The 12,367-nt window shown below is 39.9% G+C and overlaps 1 protein-coding gene across 9 annotated transcripts in view; it reads right to left on the bottom strand.

Annotated features, from left to right (window-relative positions):
• Nucleotides 1-12,367, bottom strand: part of LOC126088127 (FK506-binding protein 5) — a 184,785-nt gene that overhangs the window by 53,602 nt on the left and 118,816 nt on the right. For 8 of the 9 annotated variants that reach the window (XM_049906239.1, XM_049906231.1, XM_049906236.1 and 5 more), the window contains 2 exons: nt 10,880-11,464; nt 2,842-3,031 (listed from right to left, as the gene is read on the bottom strand). In XM_049906239.1, coding sequence (XP_049762196.1) covers nt 2,842-3,031; nt 10,880-11,464 — 775 coding nt within the window. The remainder of the gene's footprint in view (nt 1-2,841; nt 3,032-10,879; nt 11,465-12,367) is intronic. The other variant, XM_049906240.1, reaches the window with a different exon arrangement.

Below are 12,367 nucleotides of genomic sequence, written 5' to 3'. Positions count from 1 at the left end.
ACATAAGGCTTCACTACAGTGGTAATGGAAAGAATGTTCTAAGTCTGTCTTCCCACAGAAAGAATGAGGCAAGTCCAAGGTTTCACTGTTTGCATTACATGTGTTCGAGCAGTTGGCTTGTGAACGCTAACATCACCAGTTGAGTTTCTTACTCCGTGTTTTGTCTTAGAGTAATGTTGTTTAATTTGAAGTGTAATTATAGTGTGGTCTTCTTAGGATCTTTAAAATGTGTGGATCATCACAAGATGAATGTGAGAAGCCACCAGTTAATCAATCAGCTAAAGAGAGAATAATTGGTAATGTTTTTAGAGACCTCAGGAGAATGTGTCACGAGTTAGGCAGTGACTGTAAATGCCCATTGTTGAAGTTTTTCAAATAAATCAAACCCCATGAATGAGAAGAGCTTTAATTTCTTAGGTAACTGGAATGATCTATCTTCCTACATAACACAAATTTCATTCAAGTTATCATTTCATTTGATTCTTACATACAACGGAAACAGCAATCTTTCCATTATATACTACTAATCAAATGAAATGATACCAAGAACGAAGGGAAGGAGAGGGAAAGACGAAAGGATGTGGGTTTTAAGGGAGAGGGTAAGGAGTCATTCTAGTCCCGGGAGTGGAAAGACTTACCTTAGGGGGAAAAAAGGACAGGTATACACTCGCACACACACACATATCCATCCGCACATACACAGTCACAAGCAGACGCTTGTGACATTCTAATCCCGGGAGCGGAAAGACTTACCTTACGGAGAAAAAAGGACAGGTATACACTTGCACATACACACATATCCATCCGCACATACACAGTCACAAGCAGATATTCATATGGTGGTTCTCTTTTCTCCAAAGGTCTCTTTAATTTGCCTGTAAGCAGTATCTATCTTACCCCTAGTGATATATGCCTCTACATCCTTGCATTTGTCCTCCAGCCATCCCTGCTTAGTCATTTTGCACTTCCTATCGATCTCATTTTTGAGACGTTTGTATTCCTTTTCGCCTGCTTCATTACTGCATTTTTATGTTTTCTCCTTTCATCAATTCAATTCAATATCTCTTCTGTTACACAAGGATTTTTGCTAGCCCTCATCTTTTTGCCTACTTGATTCTCTGCTGCCTTCACTATTTCATCTCTCAAAGCTACCCAATTCTTCTTCTGCTGTATTTTTTCCCCTGTTCTTGTCAACTATTCCCTACAGCTCTCTCCGAAACTCTCTGCAATATCTGGTTTGGCCAAAAATTATTGTCTATGTCAATTCAGTGCAGTCATTCCCAGATAAACAGATAGGAAAATGTTATGACTACAACTAAAGCAGTTATGTACATACAGATGCAACAATGTTCTGAGAACACTCCGAATAACCACTATGGCATTTGGAGCTTTTGGGCTTAATTCAGCTTTGGATAAGCACTGCATGGACACTCTCCTTGATCAGCAGAGAGTCATTTGCACCCTCCGCTATTTCTTTTTAATATTCTACCTCTGCCTAAAACCTTCCTTCTTTCCCTTTTTGTGTCAAATGTCTTCTGATGCAGACTTTCAAGCTCATTTTGCGCCATAGTGTGAGAAACTCACAAATCAAGATATCACTAAATATTAAGAAAAGGAACAACTCACTGGGTAGTAGATGTACTGACAAGGGAACCTCCCCATCGCATCCCCCTCAGATTTAGTTATAAGTTGGCACAGTGGATAGGCCTTGAAAAACTGAACACAGATCAATCGAGAAAACAAGGAGTTGTGTGGAACTATGAAAAAAGTAAGCAAAATATACAAACTTAGTAGTCCATGTGGAAGATAGGCAACATCAAGGTCTGTGGGAGCTCAAGAGCACCGTGGTCCCGTGATCAGCGTGACCCGTGGAACTAGAGGTCCTTGGTTCAAGTCTTCCCTCAGGTGAAAATTTTACTTTCTTTATTTTTGCAAAGTTATGATCTGTCCGTTCGTTCCCTGACGTCTCTGTTCACTGTAATAAGTTTAGCGCCTGTGTTTTGTGACCGCACCGCAAAACCGTGCGATTGTTATTGAAGGCCCGAGCTATATTTGCTGGATTCATATTGCCCACGGAATACATCTCACGTATTTAATGCACTCTCGTCCAAAGTAGTGAACAGTCAACTGCCAGCCAGGGAGCCTCGTTAGCAGGAATACTCTCTCTTCCGTGCGCTGTAGTCGACTGACGTCGTGTGTTTCGATGTTTGTTCAGGTGTGGCGTCCCCATACTACGGCGCAGTTACCTTGCATCAGACAGACGGACGGACAGATAATAATTGTCTGAAAATAATAAAATTAAACTTTTCAGTCGATGGATGACTTGAACCAAGGACTTCTCATTCCGCAGCCGCTCACGCTAACCACGTGACCACGGCGCTCTTGAGCTCTTATTCTCCTTGATGTTGCATATGTTGCCCATTGACTACTCAGTTTGTATATTTTGCTTGTTTTTTCATAGTTCACACAACTTCTTCCTGTTTTCTTGATTGATCTGGATCCAGTTTTTCAAGGCCTATCCACTGTGCCAACTTATAACTAAATCTGAGGGGGGTGCGATGGGGAGGTTCCCTTGTGAGTAATTGACAGGTATGCAAACGAGATTGATAACTTTGCTTGCTATTTTTCAGGTGAAATCTTCTTTTTCAAGCTAGAGGGCGCGTGCACACACACACACACACACTAACACACACACACACACACACACACACACACACACACCTGTACAGTTAAACTGGCTGAATACATACTATTTCCTTTGCATATGATTTGTTAGCATCCTGAAGATGATTTATTTCTTTTCTTAATATACAATTGAAAATTACTGTATCAAAAATTTACCTTCATTCCGTTGCACCACTACTTCCTCTACCCTGTTATCTTTCCCTTCTTCTGCCTCTGCCTCTTCTTCTTCTTCTTCTTCTTCTTCTTCCTCCTCCTCCTCATCCTCTTCTTCTTCCTCTTCCTCTTCTTCCTCTTCAGCTTCAATCACATTAACTCTTACTGCCCGAACAGTATCATCATTCTTTGGCTGCAAGGAAATGGAAAACAAAAGCATATAAGACCTCCTTATTTCTGTTTTGTTTAATATTAAACTGCACAACAGTAAACACATGCAAATAACTGTTGCTATAGGGCATGTGGGTACTGTAATGGTTCAATCTGGGTGACTTCATTAGATAGATTAGATAGATTAGATAAGTTGTAGGGTCAGTATTGCCTCGCGTATTCCAACATTTCTACAGAATCCAAACTGATCTGTCCCAAGGTTGGCTTCTACCAGTTTTTCCATTTGTCTGTATGGAATTCGTGTCAGTATTTTGCAGCCATGACTTATTAAACTGATAGCTCGGTAATTTTCACACCTGCCAACACCTGCTTACCTTGGGATTGGAATTATTATATTATTCTTGATGTCTGAGGGTATTTCGCATGACTCATACATCTTCCTCACCAGATGGCAGAGTTTTGTCATGGTTGACTCTCCAAGGCTATCAGTATTTCTAATGGAATGTTTTCTACTCCTGGGGCCTTGTTTTGACTCTGATGTTTCAGTGCTCTGCCAAATTCCTCACACAGTATCATATCTTCCATTTCATCTTCATCTACATCCTCTTCCATTTCCACAATATTACCCTCAAGTACATCACCCTTGTATAAACACTCTATATACTCCTTCCACATTTCCGTATTCCCCTCCTTTGCTTAGAACTGGTTCTCCACATGAGCTCTTGATATTCATACAGGTAGTTCTCTTTTCTCCAAAGGTCATTTTAATTTTCCTGTAGGCTGTATCCCATAGTGATATATGCCTCTACATCTTTACATTTGTCCTCTAGCCATCCCTGCTTAGCCATGAATGAGGAATGAAAGAGGAAGCCGCCTGGTAGAATTTTGCACAGAGCATAACTTGATCATACCTAACACTTGGTTTAAAAATCATTAAAGAAGGTTGTATACGTGGAAGAGGCCTGGAGACACTTGAAGATTTCAGATAGATTATATAATGGTTAGACAGAGATTTAGGAACCAGGTTTTAAATTGGAAGACATATCCAGGAACAGATGTGGACTCTGACCACAATTTATTGGTTATGAATTGTAGATTAAAACTGAAGAAACTGCAGAAAGGTGGCATTTTAAGGAGATGGGTAGTACAGGTAACTGAAAATGTGTTGAAAAAGATGAAAGAGCAAAGAAAATGGAAGAATGTTGAGAACAGAGGAGGAAAAATGATGAATGGGAAACTGTATAATGAATTACGAAGAGAAACAGAACATGCACTAGAAAAATGGATAAAAGGGAAATGCAAGAAGATAGTGGAAGAAGGAAAGTATAAAATTATGCTCACATTAGCTAGGGAGACAGTTTTTCAGACTATGAACAGAAAGATTTATATGCACCCTGAAAGTCTGGATGGCATAATAAGCAAAGAACCACAAGAGGCGTTAACGAGAAAGCGAGAATGTGTGTGGTATCTGTCTGAGATGGATCAAAGATCAACCAGTACAAAGGGTAAAGAAGAGACGAATGTTTCATATGATGAAAAAGAGTATAGTATTTTGAATGAAGAAGTGCAAAAAGCACCTAACGAGATAAAAAAAACAAGGCATGTGGAATTGACGAATTGCTAGTAGAAGTGATTGAGAGCTGGGTAGGCAAGTGGAGAAGCAATATAGTTCACCTTTGTAATGAGATATACAAAATGGGAAAATGACAAGAAGACTCTGTAATGGTACCAATTGAGAAAAAGAAGAATACCATGAAATGTGCAGAACACTGGACTGTTATGGAGCCAAAATATTATTGAGACTGCTGAACAAAAAGTTGTATGGAAAGCTAAATCAGCACACTGCAGAGTGACAGTATGGATTTAGAAATGGTAAAGGAACAAGAGAGACAATTGGGCTACTGAGAAGTATAGGAGAGAGAGGTATATTAAGAGAGGTAATCTATACTATATTTTTAGATTTAGAAAATGCTTTTTACAGATAACAATAGAGCATGTTTTTGAGTGTTTTGTAGAATAAAGGAGAAGCTATTAGTACAAAATTTATATTTATAACAAAAGATGAGAGTAAGTGTTGGGAATGAAATGTCTGAGGAAAGCATGATTGGAAGGAGAGTGAGACAAAACTGCTATTTTTGCTATTGTTCTTTAACATCTGAAGATCTAAACTTTGTGATCATGCCCTGAAGATCATGCAACATCAACCTGTCAGAATGTCACCCTCTGCCACATGGCATCGTGGATGTGGTGTGTTGAGTCATGGGGTCACAACATCGCTCTCCCTCTCATTTTCAACTTTTCAGACCTTGGAGCCACTACTTCTCAGTCAAGTAGCTTCTGAGTTGGCATCAAAAGACTGTGTGCACCCTCTTCCATTTCTCTCACCAAGCCAAAATCCCTGGCAGTACCATGCACTGAACTGGATTCTTCGCATGAGTCACTCTTGCTGACTGCTCAACTATGTTGGTGGACTCTTTAACATCTATCTATAAGAAATTATTGAGAAATGCCTATACAATAATTTATTATGTCAGATCACCCAATTATTACAAGTATCCATATTACTGGTTTCAGAAAATTATTAGCATCTTTAGATGTGATAATTTATCCACAAACAGTATGCTATGATTACATGACACTGTTAAAACCATGCCTCACAGGTCAATTGTTGACAAGACTGGTGGTGTGTCCCTGCTGTGGCAGAATATGCTTGGAACATCAAAGCAGTTGAGCACAGCACCACTAGAAACGACAAGTGAGCAAACACGACAGTGTTACAATTCCTGTATTGGGCAGCAGACAGTTCAGAGCATGAAGCCAGTGCCTGGGAAGAGAATGGGCAGCTGTTGGCCGACAACACAAGGATAGCAGTGCTGAATGCTCTTGGGCCACACCAGCTGTTTCCGTTTTGGCTCTTGGTGGACTGTTCTTGGATGCTTGCTGAGAGCAGTGAAATGTCTGGAGTTTGGAGCTGGGGTCATGGACAGCTGCTGGATGACAGCATACAGACAATGGTGCCGAGCACACAAGGATAAACTGTTTGGAGTTGTTAGGTTCTGAGAAAACTGTTGGGTGCAGCGGCACAGCCTAGTCTGGAAGTTTACACTTGCTGGGCTGAGTGGCAGTGGTAGCCGTTAACACTGAAAGAGTGATTCCAAAACACATGAAGTGTGGCCAAGATCATATATTTCTGGTTCCCAGGAAAACTGTGTCTGGATTGCATAGGTGTAACTGTGACTAGTGCTGTGTGCACTAAAACATGTCAATAACATCTGCATCATTCTATCACATTTAATGAATATTATACAATATTTTAGTGATGTTCAGTATGCATATAACTAGAATTTATACATAATGACAAAACTATTCATTGCTGAATATCACAATGATTTGCTGAAACCATAAATGTGTATGTTTGTAGTAACAGGCAATCCTGACATAATAAATCATTAAATGAGCATTTATAAGTCACAAACTTCCATTTAACATTTAACAATATGGTAAAAGTGGAGTCTGTATTGGAGGAAACAGAATAACATAGGTACAATTTGCAGGTGATATGACATTACTAACTGGAAGTGAAAGTAACACAAACAAAGTGCTAAAAAATTTTAATGAGATGGTAAGAAAAGCAAAGTGCATGATGGTTGGCAAAGGTGGAAACTAGTTAATATAAAGATATGATAAACTGAAATTAATCAAGTGACAGCTTCCAACTATCTAAGAAGATTTAAAGTGCCACCAGGAGGTCAAAACCCTAGTTATGGTAGCTAAGGCAGTTTTCAATAGAAAGAGCAACTTATTATTTGGAAAGCTCAGGAAAAGACTAACTAAGTGCGTTGTCTGGAGTGTCGCTCTCTACGGACCTGAAACATGGACAATGAGGAGATAGGGCTGAAGGAGGATGAAATCATTTGAGAAGTGAGCATGGAGGAGGATGGTAAGAATACACTATGTGATCAAAAGTATCCGGACACATGGCTGAAAAGACTTACAAGTTTGTGGTGCACTCCATCGGTAATGCTGGAATTCAGTATGGTGTTGTACCACCCTTAACCTTGATGACAGCTTCCACTCTCACGGGCATACGTTCAATCAGGTGCTGGAAGGTTTCTTGGGGAATGGCAGCCCATTTTTCACGGAGTGCTCCAAGGAGGAGCAGTATTGATGTCGGTCAGTGAGGCCTGGCATGTAGTCAGCATTCCAAAATATCCCAAAGGTGTTCTACAGGATTCAGATCAGGACTCTGTGTAGGCCAGTCCATTACAGGGATATTATTGTCATTTAACCACTCTGCCGCAGGCTGTGCGTTATGAACATGTGATCGATCGTGTTGAAAGATGCAATCGCCATTCACGAATTGCTCTTCAACAGTGGGAAGCAAGAAGGTGCTTAAAACTTAAAACATCAATGTAGGCCTGTGCTGTGATAGTGTCATGGAAAACAACAAGGGGCGCAAACCCCTTCCATGAAAAACACGACCACACCATAACATCATTGCATCCGAATTTTACAGTTGGTACTTCACACGCTGGCAGATGATGTTCACTAGGCGTTTGCCATACCCACACCCTGCCATCGGATCGCCACATTGTATACCGTGATTCGTCACTCCACACAACATTTTCCCACAGTTCAATTGTCCAATGTTTATGCTCCTTACACCAAGTGAGGGGTTGTTTGGCATTTACTGGCATGATGTGTGACTTATTAGCAGCTGCTCGACCATGAAATCCAAGTTTTCTCACCTCCCACCTAACTGTCATAGTACTTGCAGTGGATCCTTATGCAGTTTGGAATCCCTGTGTGATGGTCTGGATAGATGTCTGCATATTACACATTACGAGCCTCTTCAACTGTCGCGGGCTGTCAGTCAACAGACGAGGTCCGCCTTTATGCTTTCGTGCTGTACATATCCCTTCACGTTTCCACTTCACTATCACATCTGAAACAGTGGACCTAGGGATGTTTAGGAGTGTGGAAATCTCGCGTACAGATGTGTGACACAAGTGACACCCAATCACCTGATCACATTCTAAGTCCGTGAGTTCCATGGAGCACCCCATTCTGCTCTCTCACGATGTCTAATGACTACTGAGGTCACTGATATGGATTACCTAGCAGTACGTGGCAGCAAAATGCACCTAATACGAAAAATGTATGTTTCTGGGAGTGTTTGGATACTTTTGATCACATAGTGTATGTGGGTATGAAGAGTGACTAATGAAGAGGTGCAGGAATGAATAGGAGAGAAAAAGACTATTTGAAGTTATAAGAAAAAGAAAGAGGAATTGACTGGGTCACATGTTGCAATAGGACTAGTTTATGGTGAATGATTTGGAAGGATTAGCATGTAGGAGAAGTGTGACAGGAAGGGGAAGACCAAAGATGACTGACAGCAACGGTTGGAAGCCATGTGGACATGAAGAGAGCATTAGAAGACAGGAGGACATGGAGAACAACTGTGAGAAGACAGCCTTTGGGCACACAGTAATAATAATAATAATAATAATAATAATAACAGTAATAATAATAACGTACTAAGCTCCTTTAGAGAAAAAAAGGAAAATAAGAAGTGAATAAGATGAAGTTGCATTAATTGTTACAATTTGGGATTAGCATGCTATTCAGAAAACTGCTAAAAATCCTATAATAAATGTAGCCTTCTTATAGTATATCTTTTCTGAAGTAAGATGCCCTTCACGAACATTATAGCTTTTGTAGGTCCAGTTGTAACATGGGAAAATAATGATGCATTTCGAGCCCACAAAGATTCAATAGTCCTGAATTCAAAAGTGCAAGTGTTAGTGGATGTGTAATCTAACATTGCACTCTCCTTTAGAAACATTACTACCATAGCTTAGAATTATGTATGATTTTTCTATGTAGTTCTGCAGCTTTCATTTTCATTTTGTTATTTAGTATCATAATTGCTGTCACTTGTAAGTATTTCATCTTAATCTTGAGCCTTGGTCTGGCATTTAATTAACTAAAACTAATAAGAACAACTTGGTTAACATGGAATTTCTTTTTCCTACATGTGACGACAAAGGATGACTACTCTCTACTGAGTGGCATTTCTGTCTAATACCTTAATTACATTACATGCGACTAAATAAAAATTTGGCTGTTCAGAATTTATGGCTCATATTTCTGCAATAAATCCAACATTTCCTCAGTCTTCTTTTTATTGCTTTACTTTTCTTTCATTTTGAATGATTGTTTGTCACATGTGTTGCATGAATCCTACTTTTCTAGCATTTGTAGAATTAGAGAAAACTTTTGACTAGGTTGACTGTAATACTCTCTTTCAAATTCTGAAGGTGACAGGGGTCAAATACAGGGAGCGAAAGGCTATTTACAATTTGTACAGAAACCAGATGGCACTTATAAGAATCGAGGGGCTTGAAAGGGAAGCAGTGGCTGAGAAGGGAGTGAGACACTGGGTTGTAACCTATCCTCGATGTTATTCAATCTGTATACTGACCAAGCAGTGAAGGAAACAAAATAAGAAATTCAGAGTAGGAACTAAAATCCATGGAGAATACAAAAAAACTTTGAAGTTTGCCAATGACATTGTAATTCTGTCAGAGACAGCAAATGACCTGGAAGAGCAACTGAATGGAATGGACAGTGTCTTGAAAGGACGATATAAGATGAACATCAACAAAAACAAAATTAGGATAATGGACTGTAGTTGCATTAAATCAGGTGATTCTGAGGGAAATAGATTAGGAAATGAGACACTTAAAGCAATAGATGAGTTTTGCTATTTGAGGAGCAAATTAACTGATGATGTTAGAAGTAGAGAGGATATAAAATGTAGACTGGAATGGCAAGAAAAAGAGTTTCTGAAGAAGAGAAATTTGTTAATGTCACGTATCGATTTAAGTGTCAGGAAGCCCTTTCTGAAAGTATTTGTATGGAGTGTAGCCATGTATGGAAGTGAAATATGGGTGATAAATTGTTTAGAAGCTTTCGAAATGTGGTGCTACAGAAGAATGCTCAAGATTAGATGGGTAGATCGCGTAACTAATGAGGTGGTACCGAATAGAATTGTGGAGAAGAGGAACTTGTGGCACAACTTGACTCGAAGAAGCGATCGTTTGGTAGGACACATTCTGAGGCATAAACGGATCACCAATTTAGTACCGTACAGAAGTGTGGAGGGTAAAAATTATAGCAGGAGACCAAGGGATGAATACACTAAGCGGATTCAGAAGGATGTAGGTTGCAGTAGTTGCTTAGAGATGAAGAAGCTTGCAGCAGATAGAATAGTATGGAGAGCTGCATCAAACCAGTCTCTAGACTGAAGACCCTAACAACAACATAGTTTGTTCCGTTAATTTAAGATTGAATATTTGAGCTTGAGTAACACTTCATTCCATTTAGTGATGTTAGCCAAACAGCAATGCCCAACTCTAACTATGAAATAAAAGTTTTCAATATTATCAATTCTATTCACACCAACTGGAAAAAATGAGAGGGGGGGGATAATAGTAATAATTAATTTATGCAAAACATATCATGATAAAGTGAGTAAGTTCCAATTATTCACGTGTTAATAACAAATAGATGCTGTAATTTCTTTAGTTACTGATTAGGCATATTTCATAATCTGAAAAATGAGCAAATGGCAATAAGCAGTTGCAGGTGTTTCCATGAGATAGCTCAAGATGCTTTTAGTACAATGACAAAGAAATACTTGTCATATGTAGTATCTTTACTAGCCTGTTGAAATAACCAGTTCTTTCAGCACAGGTTTTGATGTTTAAGTGGTTAGTTTTAACATCTCAAAATGCCAGAAAAAGTTCACACTTGTTAGTTTTTGGCATAGCAGCAGTCAGTAAAACAGTCATTTTATTCCTACTTGTTGTTGTTGTTGTTGTTGCTGCTGCTGCTGCTCCTGCTCCTCCTCCTCCTCCTGCTGCTCAGATTGCTTCTGATGCTCAGATTGCTTCTGCTGTTCCTGTTCCTCCTCAGCAGCAAGTGCTTCTTGAAGGCTGATTAGTGAAAGTGTCACTTTTCCACTTAGAACAACAGGAGGATCAGCATCTGCACTACCTGGGGCACCAGTTGGTTCAGCATGTGTCTCAGAATCTGACACAAGTAACTGTGAGTGAGATGGTAAATGTCCTTCCAACATAATGGATCGTGTTTCAGTTTCTACAGGTGCTGGAGTAGCACTCCGACTCCGTGACACTGAGCCAGGAAGTACTCCAAAATCTGGTGGTGGCACCGGTGTTCCAGGCCTGGACCAACGACCTCCACCTTCACAACTTGCTGTCACATCCATTCCTACAACAACAACCTGACCCTGCTGCTGTAACGGTTGAGACTGGCTCTCAATATCTGCTGAAAATTCTACCTTCTGCTTTGGCTTTGTCCCTGCTGGCTCCTCCTCAGTTTCATAACTGCTTGGTTCCACAGCTGGAGTGGACTGGTGAGTGTCAACCTGAAAATCATACACAAAGAACACTAAGAACTCTTGCAAAAGACTTAAGAAAATGAAGTCTGTTCAAAGACTTCCAGAACATACGTAATTTTGCTTGGATGGTATGATGAAGCGAAATGTGGAGTAACTGCCACAGGTTTCACTGCTGTATATCTATTAGTTATTGTTCAGTGCTGTATTGAGTAGAACATCGTGTTGCACAGTTTGCAAATTTTGAGATAGCAGAGTTAGAGGAGCAGCACATCTGCATTAGATTTTGCTTGAAAACCAAGAAAACCTTTAGTGAGACACACCAAATGATGCAGGAAGCCTACAGTGATGAGTCTTTAAATCATACTCAGTGTTACAAATGGTTCACATGGTTTAAAAATGGCCAGACAGAAGTTAAAGATGACCCTCATTCAGGACAGCCTGCTACATTTACCAATGACACTCACGTCAGGCAGCATGCCAACTGAGGACTAACCATCTGAAAGACTGCAGAAGAATGTAACATTTCAGTTGGATCATGTCATGAAATCTTGACACAGCATCTTAGCATGCATCATGTTGCCAGCAAGCTCATTCCACAGCTCATGAGTCAAGAGCTTTGCCTCACAATCTGTGAAGAGCCTTTGGATCATACAAATGAGAACCTGGCCTCTTTGGACTTTTTTTATTTCCAAAGTTGAAAACCCCATTGTAAGGATGAAGATTTGCAACAATACACGATACAAAAAAATTGCAGATGGCGCTTTGCGCAGTCCAGAAAGAGGTGTACCAAGACTGCTTCCAGAAGCAGAAACAATATTGGGAGTGCTGTATCAATTGTGGAGGAGAGTATTTCGAAGGAGGCCATGCACAATAAGTAAAAAGTAAGCATACAAAACTTTTGCGGCCAAAGTTCCGAAATTTTTTGAACAG

The sequence above is a fragment of the Schistocerca cancellata genome, chromosome 6, assembly GCF_023864275.1.
Source record: "Schistocerca cancellata isolate TAMUIC-IGC-003103 chromosome 6, iqSchCanc2.1, whole genome shotgun sequence".
NCBI lineage: Eukaryota > Metazoa > Arthropoda > Insecta > Orthoptera > Acrididae > Schistocerca > Schistocerca cancellata.
This window is presented reverse-complemented; position numbering and strand designations above follow the sequence as displayed.